This window comes from Lacerta agilis, chromosome 10 (assembly GCF_009819535.1).
Source record: "Lacerta agilis isolate rLacAgi1 chromosome 10, rLacAgi1.pri, whole genome shotgun sequence".
Lineage (NCBI taxonomy): Eukaryota > Metazoa > Chordata > Lepidosauria > Squamata > Lacertidae > Lacerta > Lacerta agilis.
The window spans coordinates 34417170-34439914 of NC_046321.1; the positions used below are offsets into that span (position 1 = coordinate 34417170).

The window sequence follows — 22745 nt, forward strand, 5'->3', positions numbered from 1 at the left end:
GACATTCTGTGTAGCAATTGAATGGTAACACCACAACCCACTCACTGCATTAGAGGCTTTACACATAAGTAATATAGAGGCCTAGCATGAGCTGATATGAGATGCTTATACACACACTTCCAAGGTAGCAAAGGGGCAGCGATATTATCAGCTTGTCATTGTGCCACATAGCTTGGGACCTGCATGTTAATTGCATACAGATTCCAGAGTCTGGAAGCTTTTGGTAAAACAGAACAATCATGCTGGTGCCTGCCAAACCTAGAGCATAACCAAATGGGTCCACTAGTTACTTCGTGAGGACCACATTTTGATGTGTACTGTCATTTCACAGGTATTCAAGTTTCAAGCCCCACATGGCAAGATCTTCAAAGTGGTCAAAAGAGGTGCTATATCACCCAGCCTCTCTGGGAAATGACTGTTCAGCTACATGGAAGAATTTGGCTTCAGTCAGTGATTCCCTCCTTTGCAATTTGGCAATCTGGTAGGGGAAGAAGGGAGAATATGTGTAGTACAGTGGTACCTCTGGTTAAGAACTTAATTCGTTCTGGAGGTCCATTCTTAACCTGAAACTGTTCTAAACCTCCTGCTGCCGCTGCACCGCCAGAGCACAATTTCTGTTCTTATCCTGAAGCAAAGTTCTTAACCTGAAGCGTTATTTCTGAGTTAGCGGAGTATGTAACCTGAGGTACTACTGTATAATCTTCTGCTGAAACTCCCAGTACTCTTCCAGAGGTGCCACAACTGAAGGGGAGGAAGGACAAAACAAGCCTTAAGCTAGTGGGGCTTCTCTTGCTAATGGCAAAATTGTGATACGAACCTGCAGCAGAGACCAGAGAGGAATGGAAAAAAGGTCATTTCATGCCACTCTAGCTGAGTTGAGGTACACTGTTCTTTTCCTTTTGTAAAGCAAGGATTTCGCTATAAAAGTCTGACATGTGTTCTCACTTTGAGTTGCTTTGAAAATTTGAAGTGTTTATATAATTAAAACTACAAGTTAAACAAAAAGACAAGTTAGCAAAGTAAACAACAAATACTTTGTATTTGAAATAAACATCTCATGTAAATATCCACTGTATTTTCCATCAATGCATTTTTATACAAATGTCTCATTTTCATAGGAGTTATTAGATGTATCATGATCAGGTAAAATATTTACCTGCAGACATCTGAAAATAAGTTTTGATTGTTTAATGCAGTTTACAGTAAGTGTTATAATATGCTTTCATCTGTAGATTGTCACAAATATCTCGTTTCATTTCACTATTTAGTTCCTTTGACTGATGCAAGATACTACCATTATCAAGCCAATCAAAGTTTCTACAAGCAACAACACAGCTTGACACCTACATTAGTTTCATAAGCTAAGGTAGAGGTTGATATCAGAGGCACACTTTACAAAGCAGTTCTGTCATGAAAAAAATACCTGCGTTGTTCCTGGTAAGACAACTATCCTATAGTGTTGACCACTGTTTGTGACTCTTACCATTCATTTGTATTGCCTGGAGAAGTGACCTGCTAATTTGCTTCCCAGTGCCAAGATAGTTGTATTAATTTCATTAATTGTAATGTTTTGTGAATGCAATGCTTTTTACATACACTTAAGCTTTATTGTGATTGTCACAATCAGCATTTCTAACCTGCCAACATAGCATAAAACTTCATGCTTCTGCTGAAATGGATGGTGGGCTATGAAAGCTTATGTGTTAGTCTTTAAGGTGACCAAAGACTACTGTAGCTACCCCAGGTGGAAAACATGCTGCTTGTACTTGCAAAGCTACGTAGAATTTATTTTGGTAATCCTTCCATTTATCTACAATTTTAAAAAAATATAAACAACTGCAGGTACAAAATAAATCGGAGCACCCTTTTCTGCCTCAGAAGAAGAGTCAGTTAAAAATACCTTAATACTTAGTGGTCCCTGAGTTTGTTTTGAAACTTATCTATTGTCTATGCAGGGGGAAGAAATTTTTAGAACATACATAATGCTGGACACAGCTATAGCAATTGAAAATTTCAGTGGGATGTGAGCCAGCCAATCCATTCTGCATGCTTCTCCACAAGAAGGTATGTAAAGTGTCCCATATCATTTCACGTCGGTTGCAAACTATTTTCTTGGAATGCTGCAAATGACCTCAGCAGGCTGCGCCTCCTAGATCCAGTGGTTATGCTTCTTAAGGCTGCAGCACCCAAGCATCTGGAACATACTGCATGTTTGTGCTCATGTGGAACATGGAGAAGGAGGCTGTTTCAGTTCAATGAGGTAAGGAAATTATTTTGGCAAAGTGGGCCTTTGGAGCACTGTGCTGAAAATGAAATGCAAGCAGGTTGTTTTTATAGATTTGTGGCTTAAAAAAAAAACCCCACATCAAAAGTGGTTAAAACACTGCCAAAATTACTTAATGTAAGATGCTCCCTCGTGCATCAGACCGAAGGTCTCTATCGAGTGCAGCATCTTGCTTCCCATAGTGGCTTTGATATGGCAAGGGAAATCTGCACATGGCAGCAAGCTTCCAGTCCTATGCGCCTGGCTGCATATTTACATCAACAATGTAATGTTTATCCAGACTGCTCTAAGATGCATCTTCGGTGCAGCTAGGGATGCTCATTCCCATCTGGACTGACAGTTGCTGTATACTATTAATGCTTGAGGAGATCTTAATGCTTTGACTGCTGTTCCACTGACAGTAGCAGTTTTTAAAGTTCATACTAGCTTAGTAAGGGAGCAGTTGATTCATCTGAAATCCACTTGCATTTTTTCTTTTCATCAACTAAGGCTTTTATATACAGCAGCTGCTTCCGGGCTTCTTCCAGCCCTCGTTCTTTCTCCAATTTATTCAGTATCTATGGAAACAACAAAAATGTGTGCAACCTTATTTTAACACATTTTTTTCAATGTCACAGTAGCTCTGCTTGAGCAAACCACATTCCTTCTAATGCCAGCCTATTTCTGCATCTTGTTGTTTATCCTGTGATTGACAATAAACTTATAAAACACTTCCTCTGACAAGTGCTACCTAAATTAAAAAACCATAAACATTTAGTAAATGCAAACCCAAATTTATGTAATGGCAGCAGCACAATATGAAAGTAAGCATATCAATGTGCAACAGTCATGAGGAAAGACACAACAAATATGGGAAAGCTGTTCTGTCCCCCCAGTGACATAATAAGGGCAAAGCAGAAATTTATAAAATGACCACATCCTTTATTCCAAAGCCACAGACTGAAACATTTGCAGCAGTTGTAAGAATAGAGTGTGATTTGAAGGGGCATGTTTAGACTAAGATGAGTAATCAGTCACACATTGGGAGCTATGAAATGGGGAGGGGAGTGGCCCAGATTTAGGTTCCACTAAAGGGGAATTATATGTGGCATATATGTGTTGGATGAGTAAACAGGTATTTATGACAATAAACTTGGTCACTGCTTTTTATCGTATTGCTTAATTTCATAACTGGGTAAAGGTTCCTTTTTCAGATCCTACCAGGTACCTCTTTTCTCATCAGACTAATTTAACTATTTGTTCAGCTCTGACTAGCCTGACACCACTCATTAAGCCACTACCCCTGACATGCAGGATAGTTTGTGCATTATTAAAATTGCCATAAATCAGTTTTATTTTACCTTGCAGAATTTGACAGTAGATTTTTAAAAACACTGATTAACAGTGATATGCCTATATATATATATGTAAATAGAGCACATTAATAAATGGGTTTAATATAATATACAAGCTGAACTGTTCTACAATTAAAACATTCAAGTAACCTTTAAATAGTAAAAAGATATCCCTTACATGCAGTGGCAGTCCTTGGGGTCTCAAATTTCAGCAGCAACCTGTGCAATGCCAAAAGTTGGCCCGCTCAACCACCTCCTGCCTTCCATTCTACATACGGTAGTTTTAGTGACCTTGAAGCTCCATGCCCAGTGTGACCGAATTAGCTGCACTCCCCTAAATCAGCCTTTGATATATGGCTTATTAGGATGTAATGTCAAACTGTGGCTTGGTTAATATGTGATCCTGTATGCTTTCTACTTTACCCCACTTCTTTTGTGGCAATACATAGTTTGTTGCTACTTCCAAATTATTGTTTATACTTTCCCTGCAAGTGAGAATTGCAAACCATGATTTGATCAAGTTTTGCAGGGGAAGTGCAATACATAGTTTTCTATTCCATCTGCAATGTAAGCACTTTCTCCTCTTGTATATTGATTCGTTTCCTATTGTGTCAAACCTGAGGCATGCTCATGTACATGAACCAGGCTGTATATTTAGGTCCTGATCAAAAACTACATGTGCACTTTACACTGCTCATGGAATAATAAAGTGGTCTGGATGTTACAGACTTTCCTCAGTCAACCACTCAGAAGTTTTGCAGCCCCAGGCACAGTGTAGTATACATAAAGGACATAATACTAAACATTTTGGTAACTAGAGAAAGAGAGGGACTTACATCATCATAATATCTTGCTATGTAGTGGTAAATTTTAGTCAAGGCTGCAGACTCATTAAATTCATTTTCATGTTTCTGGGGGGGAGAAAGGGAAACGAGTAAAACAATACTAATAGCATATGAAATAGTTAATAATGACATGGCTTGCAGACAACATTGAGCCTAACCATGGCTGAGTGCATCAAGCAGGTGTATGGCTTTCTGGAGTGAAGATCACAGCCACCGTGATACTCTACTGGGTCTGCTACTGCACAGGTGTTATGTCCCAATCTAGGCTCATGGTATTATCTACAGGTTTTGGACATAAACACTGTGCCAAACAATGGCTTAATGCCTCAGCAGCACTGTGGGGAGAAACACAGTGGCCACAATTTTTGCTCTAGGAACTCACATGATACACAAGGTGAGGGAGAAAACATTACTAGATTAGTGTATGCAGGGCACCATTGGGATATTTCTCATTCAAGAGGCCAGTTCTTGCATTACAGCCAAGGCACAGCATGCCGTCATACCATCTGCATAGGTGAAATGATACCTTAGATTCCTGATGTTAAAAATTCTTCCAGCTCCAAAGTGGACAATGAAGGTAAATCCCTAATTGCTTTATAGAAAGATTTAACCTCTTCTTTATAAAGTGGAATATCCTTAGCGTAGAGAAGTTTGTTTGTTGGTGCTTCCTTAAAAAAGTAAACAAGAGAAACTAATGTTATAAATTGTCACGCTATGCTGCAATTCTTTTTTGTGATTCCTGTGAAAATTCAGTTATTTCTATGCACCATCTTTCAGTATAAATAATGTCAGGCTGCCTTACAGTGTCAAATAATTAAAGCACAGAATAAAATGGCAGGTCTACAGCATTAAAACTACAGCAGTTCAGATTTTAAAGGCCCTTTTTTGGTAGTGAGGGTTAGAATTATAGTGTTACAGTTGTTTATCATTAACTAACAAAAATGGATACTGAATGCTGCAATGGATTGTGATAGTTTGTTTTAGTTACCTTTATGGTGGTGTACCTTTTATTGCAGTATGATTGGTGATGGCCCCTTGGCTAAGCAAGGAGAATATTAAAGGCCAGGGAGAATAAAAAGGTCATTATCTGGCACTGAAAAGATAAACATCTGTGGGGTGAACATCAAGGACAACTTCCCATTTCTCACCAGCTTCACCTCAGACAGCTGGGTCCCTTGAAGGAAGGTACCCACAGCGTATGGTGTGTGTAGAGTAATGAAGGACTATGCCTCATGTTTTGTTCTCTGTTGTCGTTTCCTTTTTTAATATTGCAGGTGTTGAATAGGAGGGTGCTAAAAAAGGCTTCCAAATTAAAACTGCATTATACTTGCACTGCAGAGCACAGTTTTACTGTATATCTTAGCCGTATGCAGTGAGATGCCATGCCTGTGACAAGCCTCCTGTTCTTATAGTCCCAGGTGTGCAGCAAAGAACAAGAGGCTTATCCAAGCACTTAGTAAGCCACAATTCATGGCTGGTAGTGGTCTCTGTTCAGCCTTGTAGGTTACTTTTGACCCACTTTTGGTACGGCAACCAAAAGAAAAAAAGGGGGGGGGAACGCTACAGGAAAACAGTAACGTTGCTGGGTGTTCAAGGTGTCACAGAAATGTGTCATTCAAGAAACCACTTTATTGCACCAGTTCATTACAAGTCAACAAGGAAAGCCTCTTGGTACCTTTAAAGTTTCAACCACAGCTACTTGCTCAGCTGCAAAGTGGAATTGCATCTTTGGATCAAACTTTAAATGGGGTTAAGCATTAAATATAACAGAGTGCAGCAGTTGCTTTTTCATGAGCAGTGTGGTGGAAGCCTGGAAAGATGAAACTAGCACTTCTCAAATTTCCTTTATTATTTCCATTCTGACTTTTAAATAGGAAATATGTTTCCTGTATGCAAATCAAACAGTTGGTGCCCATTATGGGAGGGGGGGGTGTTAAATGTAAACTACTTGATATCCCACAGCTTCATATATTTAAGTGAACCTGATGCAGCAAGGATTGTAATATGCACAACTCCAGATGCGGGCTCATTAACTCACTTTAGTGTGCATGGATCTAATCCCAACACAGCACTCTGTGCAAAACCTGCACACCTGAAGTTCAGGGCATGCATGTGAAGCGGAGTAAATGTGAACTACAGAAGAATGGTCTGGAGTAAAATGATTGCCTTCAATAGGGACAGTACTGTGGAAAAATTGGTTTGGAAGGTATAGCCTAAGGAAAGGATGTGTAAAACATGAAATCAAGATACTACCTTTCCCAGTTGTTGCTCTGATAGAGAAAAGGCATCCATAAACGCTTGTGCAATTACTGACAAACAGCCATCAAGATGTGGAGTCTTTTTAATATCAAAGACAAATTGAGGGTTCTTCAGTATATTCACCCAGAAGCGAAGAGGAAGACTGGCAAGAGAAAAGAGGAAAAGAATTCAAATTAATAATGTTCCAGGAAACGTTTATTAATCCCACTAAAAGTAATTTAACATCAGTGCTTCATGCAAGTCAGCAGCCTAATAAATAATCATGTCCTCAGTTGATAATATAGTCCCAATGTGCCCTTCACTGCTGAACATACTGCCAGTTTGTGCATTATTAAATATATACCTGTTAGTTTTCCATATATGGACCACATCAGGGTCTGTAATTTTCTTATTTTCAGCCTGAGCATCCAAGAAGTCAAAAAAATACTTGACAGCAACTGGGGCTTTATTGTTTGGTAAAGTCCAACTGCTCCTAAAAGCTCTTCAACAACTGAGTGAATTGCAACCTTTGAAAGAAGAAAAGGCAATGGTTTTATTGCTTAGACAAAACAACAAGCTCCATCTATCAAGGACAATTTGTGCAACAAGTATGGAGCTGAACACTCTTCGGTCAACCATTCAAGACTGGCACCATCACAATGTATAAAGGCCTTTTCTTCGGTTGTTCTCTTATACTTCAGATCCATCTCAATGGAAGGGGCAGCTCTGTACACAATAATGCTCTTTTCATGCAAATGAATGGGGAAGCCCAGTTGAGCGGCATGTGCCAAGAAGAAAAAACAGAGCTATTAGGTGGTCACTATAGATTCTACCAATCTCCAATTTTGTGTTTTTAAGTCACATCAGTTAATTGCTGCCTCTTTGTGAAGCTTCTTAATCTTATCTTTTCTGGCCTAGCCTGAATAAAGTTCAGCACTTACCTTTGTAGAAAGAAGTTTAGTAAGATACATTTCCTTCACTTTAAATTTTTGTTTTCCTTTGTGTTTTGCACCCTGTGTATCTTGGCTGCTTCGGAATCTGGTATATCTGTAAGAAAGGTATACACAATGTGCATGCAGTGGTTAAGGGAGGCAATAATATATAACAAAAACATCTAGTTGTCCGATATTGTTGACCTTACCAGATGGCAATAGTCGTTCGGGTATTCCCCAATCTGAGAAACATGCTTAAAGGGGGAAAGAGATAATGAATGAGATGCACACAGTGAAAGGGATTAAGCAGTTGCCAAGAAAGGACATCCAGGTAATCCATGCTTAATTATATTCCTGAGGTGTGTAACTGCCACCCTGTGCTCCTTTGGGAGGAAGGGCGGATATAAATGTAAGAAATACACAATGTAATTCCCACCACTCTGTGCAGTAGGAAGACAGGCCAATAAATTCTCTGTATCATTGGCTTTACGGCTCCCTTTTGCCAGCTTCTGTCACAGAATATCATCCCAGCCCTCTGGGAGCAGGAAGAAAAGCAGAATGAAACATCTGCTGTAGCATTCTGTTGCATTCGTGAAACCAACCCTGCATCAATCCGAACTATGAGGCTGATTACACAATGTGTAAAATTACAAATTTCTCTCGTGCCTTGTCTACTTTGGCCTTAAATGGAACCTCCATATTCTCTGCAAACATACAAAAAAGGGTAATATCTTTATGACCCACATATAAGCTTCCCTGAAGCATCTGGCTGTATGCTTAATGCTCTTTTAGACTAATCAGAGCTTATTCCAAAATGGGGAGCTTGTGGCCCATTAAGTTGAAATCAGTCCCAGCCAGCATGGCCAGTGGTTCAAGATGGGGAGAGTTGTAGCCCAACAACATCTGGAGGGCCACAGGTTCCCCATCCTTGTTTCTTCAACAATTTGTTATAGTTCATAAAACTGGACCCTTTGCATAAATGGCTGCTTCAGAACTATGGTTCAAATGGTCTGCTATATACTCATAGCTCTATATATAAAATGCAAGTGTCTCTGCGTCCAGTCCGTGTGTCTCTGTGTTTGCGCTACCTGCGCATGTGCCCCAGGGACACAGGGATTGGATGGAGAGAGATCGGGCCGCGAGTAGTAGCGTCGGCCAGTTGAAGCGGGGCGGTTGAATCGCTGCCGAGGACGAGGGGAGGCTGAGGAGGGAGGCCACGCTGCCGCTCTCGCCGCTGAAAGCCGAAGCCTCGAAGACTAGCGGCCCAGAGCAGCCCGCCCCGCGGCTTCTCCGTGTTTCCGAGACGGGGAGGGAGGGAAGCCTGGCCGCCCCGCTCGGCTCCGCCGCCTCTCCGTCCCTGTAGGAGCCCCAGAAGCTCTTTACCTGCCCCAGGAGGCCTTTCCCGCCACCACGGGCCCGCCCGGATCCTCCGCCGCCTCCGCCTCCTCCTGGCGCGGCGCATCGGCGCAGGGAGGAGGGAGGCGGCAAGGGTAGATTTCTCCCCACGAGGAAGGAGAGGGGAACGGCGCCCCGCCGGACCAACACAAACCTCCTGTATGCCCAGAAAAAAAACAGACGAGCTGCCCCCTCTATTGCTTTCAAAAGTCTATACCGCGCCGCTGAGGACGCCGGACGGAGACAGGAAGCATCCGGCTGGCATTCTTGCAAGAGGCGAGACCAGGAAGAAGCTGTGAGCTCTGAGGAGGAGGCGGGTGGTTGGTGGGCGCCACCGGCTGCTGTGGTAACGGGGCTCCGTTGGGGGAGCGCTGCTTCGGGCGCCTCCCCTGCTCCCAAGATGGCGGCGGGGGGGGGGGACTGATGGGGTGAACCCCTTTCCTCAGCGACTCCGAGGAGTCGGACCCCAACGAGGCCAGGCCCGGCAGCAGCAGTAGCAACCCCGGCGGCGGAACGGCAGCTCCGCTCCCGCTGCCTTCGTCGGCCTGCTCTTTGCCGCCGCCGCCACCCGTCCTCCAGCAGCAGCAGCATGCTCTTGCCGCCTCCCTGCAGGCCGAGGAGCCGCCTCGGGTCCCAGTGGACGCCCTGGTGGCTCAGCTGGCTGCGCTGACACAGTTCGTGCTGACGGCGCTGGAGCTGCAGACTGGAGCTACTGGAGAGCGGCCGGGAGCTCCCCTGGCCTGAGGGATTACTTCTCCAACCGGGCAAATTCGAGTGCCAGGGAGGAGGCTGCGCGGGGGGACGGGATGGCGCCCATCCCGGAGAAAGCAATATATTTTCTAGCGCCCGTTAATTTAACGGGCTGCATTCAGCTAGTAGCTCTATAAAACCATTACAGTGCGGGTGGGGAAACCTGTGGCTGTTATATGTTGCGGACTACAACTTCTGCCGTCCCTTTCTGGTTGCAGTGGTGGGTGTTGCAGTCCAACAACCTACAGAAGGGTCCCCCCATTCTGCCATCACAATGATATAAATCAGGTTTTTATTGCTTCAGTACCTGATAGATCTGTTTTTTTCTTAAAGATTTAATGTTGCTCCATCTGAAATCTGAAAAGAAATAAAACAGCTTTTTGTAATAGGTATTTTTTCTACACCTACATGGTTCCTCAAAGTTCACATGATCTACAACATGGACTTGTTACTTCATTCCCAGCCAGCACAGGCCAAATAATGCATATGTTCTGTGTTCATTTCCCACTCTGAGGCTTCCTAAGTGCAAAGTTAGAGTAGCCCTAGGATTTTTCCTTTTCTGATACAACCCAGCCAGCCATGCTATGAAGGCTGACATCCTAAAGGACCTTATATTTTGGGATGTGTGCCAGTACTTTTTTATGTAATGTGACATGCTTATTTGAAAGCACATGTATCATAATGACTGTGTTCACATGTCCTGCTAAGGCATAAACTGGTCATATTCCACTATGCATGAGCTATGTGCTGGAAGCATGCAGTCCAGGTTTTCCCATAATCAAGTAGGACAACAAAACTTGGAATGGCTGGATTAAGAGTTCCAACCAAAACAGTGCTCATAGGCGTTAAACCATAAACATTCTGGTGAGCCAGGCGGTTATCCAATTAATGGGTCCAAAAGTAATCCAGCTGATAGCTGCAGTGCTCAGCAGTTGAATGCTCTGTGTTTGAAAACACAGTGCTTCCATATTGCTACTCAGTTACTGAAATGACTTGCACAGAATAGGATGGCTTCCAAAAATGGGGAAAAGTGAAACAGAGTGCAGCAGCTGGCCCAGTGTTAAGCTTATCCCTTTGCAATAGAATCCTGCAATTACACCAAAATTAGGAAGTGCAAGAAAAATAGATTTTGTTCAACTGATGAAGAGTTTGATGACCTGAAACAGGAAATTTACGAAAACTGAAAGACAATATGAAAAACTGGGTTTGTTTTTCTCTTTTACTATCAGATTAATTATCCATCCAGCCAAATATTACCAAGGCCAAATGGTAGTTGTCACTCCCAAATCACAGGCAGCTGTTACTGAAATCTTTTTAACTGGAGATGGTAGTGATTTAAACTGGAACCTTATGCATGCACAGCATAACTTTACTACTTAGGGCTTTCCCTAAACACAAATAAAAGAACACGAAGCACAGCCAAGCAGAGGCAAAATGAAGATAGCAAAACAAAGTAAAGATAGCTCCTAATAACATCTAATCTCTCAAGGGCACGGGGCTAACAAAAGGGTAAATAAAAATTTAAGTGCAAGAATATATGTTGTGTATTTTGTGGGTGAGTACTTGAGATGAATTCAACCGGATTTATGAGGAAAGCATGGCAACAAATTTCACTTCCCTCTGTGATGAAGTGCTAAACGTAATTGACAAAGTGTAAAGGAATATAATATTCCAGGACTTCAGTAAGGCTTTGAAAACATCTCAGATTACACAATCATAAACAAATTAAAGGGAACATAGGAGGGATTTTGTCATTTTGTGTACTTGGCAAGACACCTGGAAAGGCAATGAGTAGATGTAACTCATAGGCTGCCTTATACGGAGGCAGACCAATGGTCCATCTAGCTCAGTACTGTCTACATGATTGGTAGTGCCTTTCCAGAGTTTCAGGCAGGGAAGTCTCCCAGCCCTACCTGGAGAGGCCAGGGATTGAACTTGGTACCTTCTGCATGCTAAACAGATGCTCCAGCACTGATCTTCCCCAAACCACAGTATGAAAGAACACGGTAACACAAAGTTCTGCCTTAGACCCAGTTAATTCTAGTGACCCCAATCCAACTAAGAGCAGCTTTAACTAAGAATGCTGAACTTGGTGGGACTTTATTTGACTTGTGCTGCACATACAATTGAATACAATTTCAGTAACTTGATTGTGACCAAATTAAGTCCCTTTGATTATGCTGGAAAGGTTTAGGACAAGCTTTAAAAGCTTAACTTTTGACTGGTCATTTATGGGTAGGCAAATACGGCCTGGGGGCCAGATCCGGCCTAATCTCCTTCTAAATCCAGCCCGCGGACAGTCTGGGATACAGCGTGTTTTTTACATGAGTAAAATGTGCCCTTTTATTTAACAATGAATCTCTGGGTTATTCGTGGGGCCGTCTGGTATTTTTACATGAGTAGATTGTGTGCTTTTATTTAAAATGCATCTCGGTTATTTGTGAGGCATAGGAATTTGTTCACCCCCCCAAAAAAATAGTCTGCGCCCCCCACAAGGTCTGAGGGACAGTGGACTGCCCCCTGTGAAAAAGTTTGCTAACCCCTGTATGATGACATTTATGTTTGGCATACAAAAGGTTTCATTTTTTTCTCATTTTGAATTTACTGTTTATAAATACTCGTACTAATGCTTTTTCAACCAAGTGTGCATGGAAATGTAGCTAGGCTAACAGTGCAATCCTGTGTCTCACAGGTACTATGAGAATTACTCCCATGAAAGAATGTATAGGACTGCAGCTTAAGTGACTTCCTGTAGACCCACATCAAGTAAGTCATGGCATTAGCAAGAGAATCCTGGTCCAGTCTTTCAGCTGGACCATATGACAACTATTAGACAAGTATTTGAGAAGATCATGGAAGATCATAGAATTTTAGAGTTGGAAGGGACAACAAGGGCTATCTAATCTAATTCCCTGCAATGCAGGAATCTTTGCCCAACATAGGTCTTGAACCTATGACCCTGAGATCAAGAGTCTCATGCTCTACGACTGGACTATCCCAGATTGTCCTTACAAAAGAGAGATCTTCAAATTATTAAGGATTTTTGTTCTTACCGCATAATGTCGTATGGTGTTCAGCTTGGTAATTCCATTTTCCAGAATCTCAGAGGAACTATCTATGTCCAAAAGTTCGGTTGTTTGTGCACCTGACTGAAGAGCTGCCAAACAATTAAAACAGTTGCAATTCAAACATATTCTGTGCTTAGATTTTGAGATGCCGCCAGTGGCTTGCGAGGCAACCCTATCATATTTTGCCAGTCTGTTAAAATTCTCATAAGAGGTCAAGATGCTAAAAGTACTTGCACTGATGATGCTAGGTTTGTGCACCATTTGAAACCAGATTCTATTCCTTCATGGCCACATCAGCTTTTGTATCACAATAGGGTTTTGTGAGCAGCTATTTAGGTGGATTACTACTACCAGTGCTGTGTTGGTTATTCCCAATGGATCATTCTGTGATACTGTGCTTGCCAAGCATTTAATTTGCCCAGTCCTCAATAGGTTGCTACATATTACATAAGCTAACTGTAATCCACAAATGAAAGAATTTATTTAGTTAAAACAGATTTGTTTTAATGAATTCATAGTAATTTGTGGGTCTCATGTGTTAACAGCAGAGAAATCTTCATTTGTGGTTTTTCAAAAACCCATTATTAAATTCTGTTCTAAGAGTAAACAAAGCAAAATAAATGCCTGATCATAAAGTAATAACAAATAAAGGGCAGTGGCAATGCCTTACCCAAAGCTATTTCATTGAGCTGAAGACCATAAAGAGAGCCATTCTTGTTCAGAAAGACTTGCAAGATCTTCTCTTTGGCTTGCCCTATGGTGTCACAATCCAGGACATTAACTTGAATTGTCTGAAAAGTGCCTTCACACTCACTTTGTGGGATATTTTCAAAGACAACATTTAATTCCTGAAAGAGAACAAATGTTTAAACACAATATAATTTACAACCCAGATTTAAAGCACATAAAAACCCTTGGTGAATAAAAAGATAGCCACCTGCCACTGAAAAGACCTTATAGCTGGTGCCAAGGAAGTCTTTCTGAAGAGCCTATTTCATAGTCGAGGTGTCACCACTGAAAAAGCTCTCTCCTTGACAGCCACCTGACTCACTTCACATGGAGCAGGGCCTCCAAAGATTATCTTAATGTTCAAGCAGTCATGTAAATCACTTGTATGCAAATCATAAGCATCTGTGTTGGCAAATCTTGTATTATGTCAGAGGAAATTAATATAGATCTTTCAAAAACATGTTTTCACACTTCAGTGTTACTCAATCCCAACTGAGCTAGTGTGCTAAGTTTGGGCCACAGACAGCAGAGTTCAATCCCAAAAGCAAGCTGAGTGGACTCGGGCAAGTCAGTAACCTGATCTAGTCATCATGCTAAAGCATAGTTTTCATGTATGAAATAACTACCTCTTATCTCCTCTTCTGATGCAGGCATGAAATTGTAAGTATCTGCTTCCAGATAAATAAAATAAATAGTATTTTATTTATTTGAACTGGTGTTTTTCGCTACGGCCTATCCAAATAAGCAAGGATCAGAAATCACAATTTTATCTTTGGTTGTTTGGACAAACTATAGATTAAGCTACAGTTTGTCATGGTTTAGATAATAAGATAAACTTCTGATCTTGCAACCACACTGGGAAAGGCGAGTTGAGAGTATATTAGCTTGAAACTTGTTAACTGTAGTCAGTATCTCTCAGCCTCAAGATCGTCTATCTCTAAAAGCTAAGTGACCTATCTCACAAATTATAGATAGTGTGGATAAAGCAATCTGGCATTTTTTTCTCTCCCTCTCATAACACTAGAATCTATTATGTCAGTCTATGAAGAACCACAATTCGACTGTAGGCTACATATGTGAGACCACTTCTTGATCTAGAATTCCACCCGCTTTGTCATACAGTTTCTACCGCACAAGACTTGTTGGTTTCATTTGCTGGACACACATTAACAAGACATACCACTGTATTGAATTCAGTTACTTGCCACAGTAACCAGTCTTCATTTAGTGTGTTCAAGGCCTTGCAGGTTATTACATCCACAGGGCCCCTGTTTATCCTTTGATTTAGGGTTGTCACAAGCATATAGAATGGATCCCCAAATGTCTCCTAAGAAACATAATGAAACAATGTTATTTAACTAGTGTTATACCCTCTTTCTTTGCATTTCTCTATGCATTACAATTTATCTGTTAAACAGGGGAAACAACTGGAAAAACTGATCGAACCTGCCCATATTTAATCACTTCCCCTGCTTAAAGTCTGCTGCAAATAATATGCATTTCCATGCAGGGAAAGACATGAACCCCACATATAGATTGCATGCTCATCTATTTCTTCACATCTACATATCATGTATGTGTAATAGGAAGCAGCAGCTAGCTGCAGGATGCAGTTATGCATACATTTAGTGGAAGAGACACGTGCAATTGTCACAAAATATGCTCTACCTGTATGTTTCACATTTTTGCCTATGTGCATGTGGCATCTCAAAAAATATGAAGCAATGTTTGAAATGGTAAATGCCACAGATGAACCTGGAAAGGCTTCTTCCTTCTCTAAACAGCTCATTTTCCTACTCATCTTTTACCCCGAATATTTATGGGTGCACAAATGTGGGGTTCCCATTCATTTAATGATTCAAAATAAAACCTGTTCATGGAAATGTATTCCGCTGAACTGAAGGGGACTCTTGAGTGCATGCATGTTACTAAGTGCTGAACAAACTGCTAGGCAAGAAAGCTGCTGTACATGCACACCATAAGTGGTTCCTTCTGCATGAAAACAAGCAAGTATAATGAAAAGATACAATACTTGCCCGAAGAAAACCAGAGAGGCAAACAGACATCCAGTTTGTCAGCAGTTTTTCTACCACTGACTCTGTACGCCTTAGCATCAGCTTTGGTTGTACATTGCTAGACTGTTCCATCAAATCCCTTGTCAAGACCTCTAGAATATGGGTTAAGACTAGGTTTGTTTGTAGTGCGATCGTCAAGAAAGATGCAAACAAGCATCTGTTTATAAAGAGAATAATAAATTTAACAATAGAGGAAGAACTTGAATATAAGCTAATATGTAATTCTACCTACATCATTACCTAAGTAATAGCAATACTAACTCGATTTATATGCTGCCACATAAAGCTGAATGAAATACCAGCACTTCTAAAATAAAAGAACTACTAAGAAAACCTGGAGAACAATAAAATGGAAGATGCAAAATGCTTGATCGGTTGTTAACGTAAGGCAGTGAGTATAAACAACCCACATGACAAAGTTCCAGGACTAGGTCTCAAATTAAACCAAGACTTGTACTGCCCATAGACCTAAGAACCAAAATGTCTAAGTTTTAAACTCCGTCCATCACTTTACAGATAACCAAAGAAAAGGATACATGGCAGGAACACTGTAGTTATTGTCTAGACCAGCCTTTCCCAACCTTGGGTCTGCAGATATTGTTGGACTACAACTCCCATCATCCCTGACCACTGGTCCTGCTAGCTAGGGATGATGGGAGTTGTTTTTCAACAATATGCAGACCCAAGGTTGGGAAAGGCTGCTCTCTAGACCATTAAACACTGTGCTGCCAACTTTTTGTATTATTTAAAGTGAAGGAAAATGATTGCTGGAACCTCCTATGAGATGAATAAGTAATGTGTAAATTCAGCTAAAAAAAATAACCTCCAGCTATCTTCAATACCTGGAATTTCAGGTATTGAATCCTTAACCTGGCCTGCCACTTCAACTCTCAAAACACCCCAACCCCACAATTGCAAGGATTGGAGAAAGTGAGTTAATTATCTTACTGGGTGTTCCTTTGTATTAGCATTGTCCTAGCCTTCCCCAGTTTTGGTTTCTACTCCATGCAGTCAAATCTTCCAAGTTGTTTAATCCAATAAAGCCCAGAATGTTATTAGTATTCACAAAACAGAATAACTAACACCAATGAATATGTTAATTTCATTCTACAGAAGGGTGCCTTAAAGGTAAAGGGGCCCCTGACCATTAGGTCCAGTTGCGGACGACTCTGGGGTTGCGGTGATCATCTCGCTTTACTGGCCGAGGGAGCCGGCATACAGCTTCTGGGTCATGTAGCCAGCATGACTTAAGCTGTTTCTGGCGAACCAGAGCAGCGCACGGAAATGCTGTTTACCTTCCCGCCGGAGCAGTACCTATTTATCTACTTGCACTTTTGGGGGTGCTTTCGAACTGCTAGGTTGGCAGGAGCAGGGACTGAGCAACGGGAGCTCACCCCATTGTGGGGATTCGAACCGCCTTACCTTAGTGCAACTTGGTCTGCATATTCTGTTTCAATATTCTAAGTTACTGAACTCTTAGCAAGATTCTAGTATGTTTTTATTTCTATTTCAAGGTAATTACACAGACATAACAGTGAAAGTACCTCTGTAAGGATCAGATACAGGTTATATTCAACCAAGTTTTATTCAGAGTAGATTCACTTAACTTAATGAACATGACTAAGGTAGCTCCATTAATTTCAGTAAGTACTCTGAACCAAAACTTCATTGCTTACCACCTACATTTTCTTTCTAGAAGTTTGACTAATGAGATTTTTTGGAGCAGTGTGAGGGATCAAAGCCAACAGAAGCACAACATTTCTAAATGTGCAGGTTGTTCTTTCAATGTTTCTACAACTTGAAGAATCTAAGTTCTGTAGCATACCTGTCTTTTACAGAGAAGGTTTTCTGTTTTTCAAGCGTGTGAATCAGAGTAACAAGAAAATGCTTGTTACAAATTAAGGCGTACAATGCTGTAATGCTTTCATCCTTCTGCTCAGGATTTCTGCTCTGAAATACATGAATTGTATGTCTGTTTCTTTGTTTTTAATATGTTGTTCGTTTTATTTTAAATTATAGCTGCAAGCATCAAATACAAAAAAAATATGTTGGTGAATACAAAAAAAAAAAAAGATGTTGAGGCAGGCAAGGTAATATTATTTTAACCAACCACTGCTGGGAACTGCTAGGACAGGGATGGGTTGTCTCTCTCCAAAGGATGTTGGATGCCATCTCCCATCAGCTCCAACGGGCATGGTCAGTGCTCAGTGAGATGGACAACAACATCTGGAGGGCCACAGCTTCACCATCCCTGTTAGCAGGTTTTTAAGATTCACTGTTTTCTTGGTTCTCTGAAAAAGAAGAGTGTGAGGATTTAAAACTTCATTAACTCCCATATAGCAAGGATTTATAAGTATCCCTGTCAATAACAGCTCAGAGCATTTAGCTATGAAGGCTGTGCAGTGGATTCAGTTTTGTCCCGAGGCTAATTGGGCCTATTTGGAGGGACCAAGCATCAACCCGGGTTCAGACAGCCATGGATCACTATGAGTTCGGCAGCTCAAAGTGATCCGACCTGTGGCTGTCAAGGGACAGGCAGATAAGAAGCATGGGAAAACCTTCCTTTCAACCTCTTTCTGTCCCCATACTGCCCCCTGAGAGTGCAATCCTAGGGGAAAGGCACTCCTGTGTCTTGGTAGGAGGAAAGAGGCACAAGGACAACTTCCCCCATCCATCTCCTGGATACATGTTTAATTAGTGGTTTAAAACCCTAATTAAGCATTAGTTCTGCCCATGAATGTGTTTCAGAATGGATCTGGGGAGGGGTAGCATTCCCCAGGTTGACAGATTCTTACAATTCCCGAGCGATGCTGGGCACAAGGCTGCCAGTGAAATATACCAGTAGCTTGCCGCCTGCCATGCTAATGAACATAATATACACATCCTGTGAACTGTGCACATCTCTGTATGGAAATTAGCTACAGCATTCAGATTTGTTGTTCTTATTTATAAAAGTTATCTGTTGCATTCTCTGTATAGGAATTCAAAGCAGGATACAGTAAAAAATGACAACAGAAATGCGCTAGAAACACTGAAAGAATCATACTACTCAGTTTTCATTTCTGTTAAACCAGTTGCCTCCTTTGTAAAAGAACAAAAATTATATGTAAAACACTTACAAGGGGTTCACTGGAGTCCTCAATCAAGATAAACGACGTGCCTCCGGCCTAAAATAACAGATTAACAACTATGATGTTGACAGAGGATTGCAAAACAAAAGATTGCAAAACAGATAAAGCATTCAAATAAAAAGCAGTGGTTTGGATTGGCTCATATGGTGAAGCTGCATGTACACAATAACCAAATGATTTTTCACAGGAAAACCTTCACGTAAACTGCCCCATATTTTTATAAGCAAACTGGATTCACGTAATAGTTTTCTGGGTTGAAGTCAACTTTTGGTGAACTTTTTAGTAGAATATCACAGCACCTGAGGTGACCTGGCAGCAAAACAACATGCCCTGAAAATACTTTGATGAATGGCACCTCCCCTCTCTTCCCTGCTCCTGTGCACTGTTCTGGGGTTCTCCTAACCCTTCAGAGTGGATTTTGGGAAAGTGCGGGGGCACATGAGGAGAAGAGAGGAAGTCCCATTGCAGTAGTGCGAGTCTGTGTGCTGGCTTCTACTAGCACACTGAGTTACTTGAGTTCAACCCAAAAAATCCCACAAAAGCTCAACAGCAACAAAAACACAGCCAAACCCTAAGTCATAATACAGTGGTGCCCCGCTAGACGAATGCCTCGCTAGACGAAAAACTGGCTAGACGAAGGCATTCGTCTAGCGGAAGGCTGCCCCGCAAGACGAATTTGTCTATGGGGCTGCCTCGCAAGACGAAAAAAAAAAATTCCCCGTCTAGCGAAAACCGCGGTTTGCATTGCCGCTTCGCTAGACGAAAAAACTGCTAGACGAAAATACTCGCAGAACGAATTATTTTCGTCTAGCGGGGCACCACTTTATCAGCAAGGTTTATTCTGCCTAAGCGCCGCCCTTTATTATAAAGGTCATTTAACTGTATGCAAAGCCATGACACGTTTACAACTTGGGTGATTTCAATTACTGCAAAAGGTTTTGTAACAAATATATAAGCAGTCGTTTACCTCCGGGAAAGAAGTTCGAATAAGAAAGTGTTTGTAGTCAAAGAAGGGATTGTTCCAAAATTATCAACCACATCCAATTTTTCCATCTGCAGCTCTACGAAGCCTGCAAGAAACAAAGATCCCCCTGGAGTGCTGGTTTTTGTAATATAACATTATCTTAATTACAGCTTTCAAAACGACGATACTGGAAAGTAGCTATCATGAGACAGTTTTCACAGTATACATTTATCTCTGTGCTCACTTTTAATGCAATGGGAAATGTTGATCGCATATGATTTTTAATAGTTATTCATTCATAAAAATAGAGAAGTTTACAACAATTATATGTAAAATCATACAGCAAAAGTCATATAATAATGTTTAAAACCAGAACTCATCTAACTGTTATGGAAATATGTATTTCTAGCTGCTTGCATAAACCTGATAGAACCAGAAAGTTTTCTGAGTTGGAACAAAAGGTTCCTGCTGAATCTCTTACTAGCAGAGCATTCCACAATACTGGGCAAATGGCACTAAAGGCATTTAAATAAATATCCCATTTACCTGGGAGGTGGACTGGCAGTAGTAAATGGAAGCTGCACCGAGGTCAAATTGGGGCCTAGATCCTTACCAAGACAGCTGTGGGGTGGCAGTGGAGGGAGAGGCAGAAACACTCTTAGTTATGCCAGTTTGTGCCCATACTAGGTGCCACTGGCTAATCAATAAATGGAGCTGACCCAGCCACTTTCTGCTTCCAACAGCACTGCATTATATTCCGCTCGAAAGCAGCTGATCTCTCTTCCCCTTGGCTTCTAGAGAATGATGGCAGCCAATTACTACCATCTGCCGCACCACACAGGCCATCCCTGATATAACCTTATACTATCACAAAACTGCTAATACTGACATGAAGAAGGAATTGTGTGTGTTATGACTATAGGAAAATCACAGAATGGTGATCTACTTGAAGGAATACATGCACTTGATAGACCTGGAGGAGCCTCATCCACAAAAGAGCTCTAAAAAAATAAAATCCACACCTTCACGTATTTCTTTGCGGAGTTCACATTCCAAAAGCTCCAAGTGTTCACTCAGTTTACGGTTCAACTGCTTGGATTTTCTAAGGGTCATGAAAATAGCAACTGGGGAAAAAAGTCGATACTCAATAAAAAAAGAGAAATAAGAACCATCAAATATACTAATTTGCATTCTTTTATAAAAATGGGGCGAAAATAGGAATCTGCAGTACTTTGTTACAAAGAAGTTGGTTGCCCCAGTGTGGGTACTGGTTGCTGATGTTATTAGGGAATGACCAGCTATGTAAGAACTGTAAACTTGCATGTGTTGGCTACTAACCCCCCCCCCTCTTCCTCCACCACAAAACATAGGCAGAAAGTCTCATCCACTACAGATTGCTGTGCCATGGATGCTGGGTCTTTCACTTAACACCCCACTGACCACCATTGCATATGCTTAGTGGTTTTTAACAGATGAAAAAGGGCCATTCCATTGTCACGGGTGGGACACTTTGACCATGTTTTTTGGTATTCACACATGTGTAACAATGTAAATATACATAAAAATTAACAACCAAAATTTAAACTATGTTCTTAATAAGATGCTGAACATTTTACTAATTTTTTATTATTTTTATGGATATTTTTGACAATTTTATCAAATGTTTAAAGTGTTGTCACGGGTGGGACAAAAAAAGGACATGGAGCTTGAGATAAGTTTGATTTATGGAAAAACTCTGTGAGTTGGGAGGTGAATCAATGATAAACTCAGCATATCTATTTAAATCAATGTTTATTGGTTACAACTATGCAATCAGGAATTAAGTTTAAGAAATTTAACGATACAAAATTAAGGAAAAAATGCTGTCACGGGTGGGACAATCATCAATTTTTTTTTAACTTGAACACTTCTGTGAAGACTATGTGGGTGGACTTTTGAAAAGAAGGTCCATAAAATAAACTTCTTTTGTCTTTAGCTTTTAAAAAAATGGTTAGACTGCACGTTTGGAATCTTCCTCACCAAAGTCCAGCACTCATCTAGCATTCTTATCAGGCTCATTTTTCACGGAATGGCCCAAAACTGGACACATGAATAGTGCTACTTACCAGCAATGACTACGGGGATTAACACAAGAAGGTACAAATATGAATAGTTGCGTGCTTCATTTGGAACTTCTTGCTTAAAGTTTCCCACCTTGACCTAGTGGATTGGGGAGGGGAAAATGAGTATGTGAGAAAGACCTATATTGAATTGTAGTTCTTGACCCTCCTCGCTGGGTTGTTATCCTTCTTCTGTGGCTGGAAAAAACAGCACACTGCAGCTGAGCTAATACTATGTGTTGAAATCAATAGACAAAACCATAGACACTGTTACCTCTCCTTCTAGCACTCAATTTGCACAGGGAGCCACAGCTCCAAGCATGACTGAAATAACAATGACTGAGCTACTATATATAGAAGCGATGCAGGAAAGAAGGAAACTCAACAGTGCTATCTAACCAAAGATTAAATCAATTGTACAACACAAGATCTGGAGTTTACACCCCCAAGGGAAAACTGGAGGACACAAAAATAATGCTCAACATTACCAATCTACTCCCCACAAAAGACTCAGGGAAAACTAAGATGCACAAATATTTGCCCCATATTAATTTTGGAGCTATATCTTTGGGATTTTTAAAATGTAAAATCAAATCATATGGTTTTCTACCAGCACTTCCATTTCTAAATTATAATTACTGCAAGATCATGTTGAAGGAGTTTAACACATCAGTATTTGTGTCTGGCATCTGGTTACCTATATTTTACACTGCATATTTATCATACAAGTATTGATATGGAAAAATATAATGCCCAAGCATACCTGTTTTCATGCAGCTTTCATCACCTTTGTTCTCAATTTAATTTATTTTATATTTGATTCTCAAAAACTGGGCTTTTCTGGCTTTGATTAGCTGTGCGCATGTGCACACACACCCTTTGGGGGGAATCAAGCCCAAAT

At 41.0% G+C, this 22745-nt stretch overlaps 1 protein-coding gene across 1 annotated transcript in view; it reads right to left on the reverse strand.

Moving 5' to 3' along the window:
* Window positions 1-1637: 1637 nt before the first annotated feature.
* The window catches only part of PLXNC1 (plexin C1), a 62020-nt gene continuing 40912 nt past the window's right edge, over window positions 1638-22745 (reverse strand). Inside the window, 21 exon segments of the mRNA XM_033162650.1 lie at window positions 1638-2841; window positions 4455-4529; window positions 4990-5001; window positions 5003-5131; window positions 6717-6864; window positions 7066-7201; window positions 7204-7228; window positions 7643-7730; window positions 7814-7875; window positions 9544-9553; window positions 10086-10135; window positions 12832-12935; window positions 13517-13694; window positions 14756-14902; window positions 15612-15807; window positions 17476-17600; window positions 18770-18817; window positions 19749-19798; window positions 19801-19851; window positions 20768-20869; window positions 21851-21944. Coding sequence (XP_033018541.1) covers window positions 2707-2841; window positions 4455-4529; window positions 4990-5001; window positions 5003-5131; window positions 6717-6864; window positions 7066-7201; window positions 7204-7228; window positions 7643-7730; window positions 7814-7875; window positions 9544-9553; window positions 10086-10135; window positions 12832-12935; window positions 13517-13694; window positions 14756-14902; window positions 15612-15807; window positions 17476-17600; window positions 18770-18817; window positions 19749-19798; window positions 19801-19851; window positions 20768-20869; window positions 21851-21944 — 1965 coding nt within the window. The 3' untranslated portion in view covers window positions 1638-2706.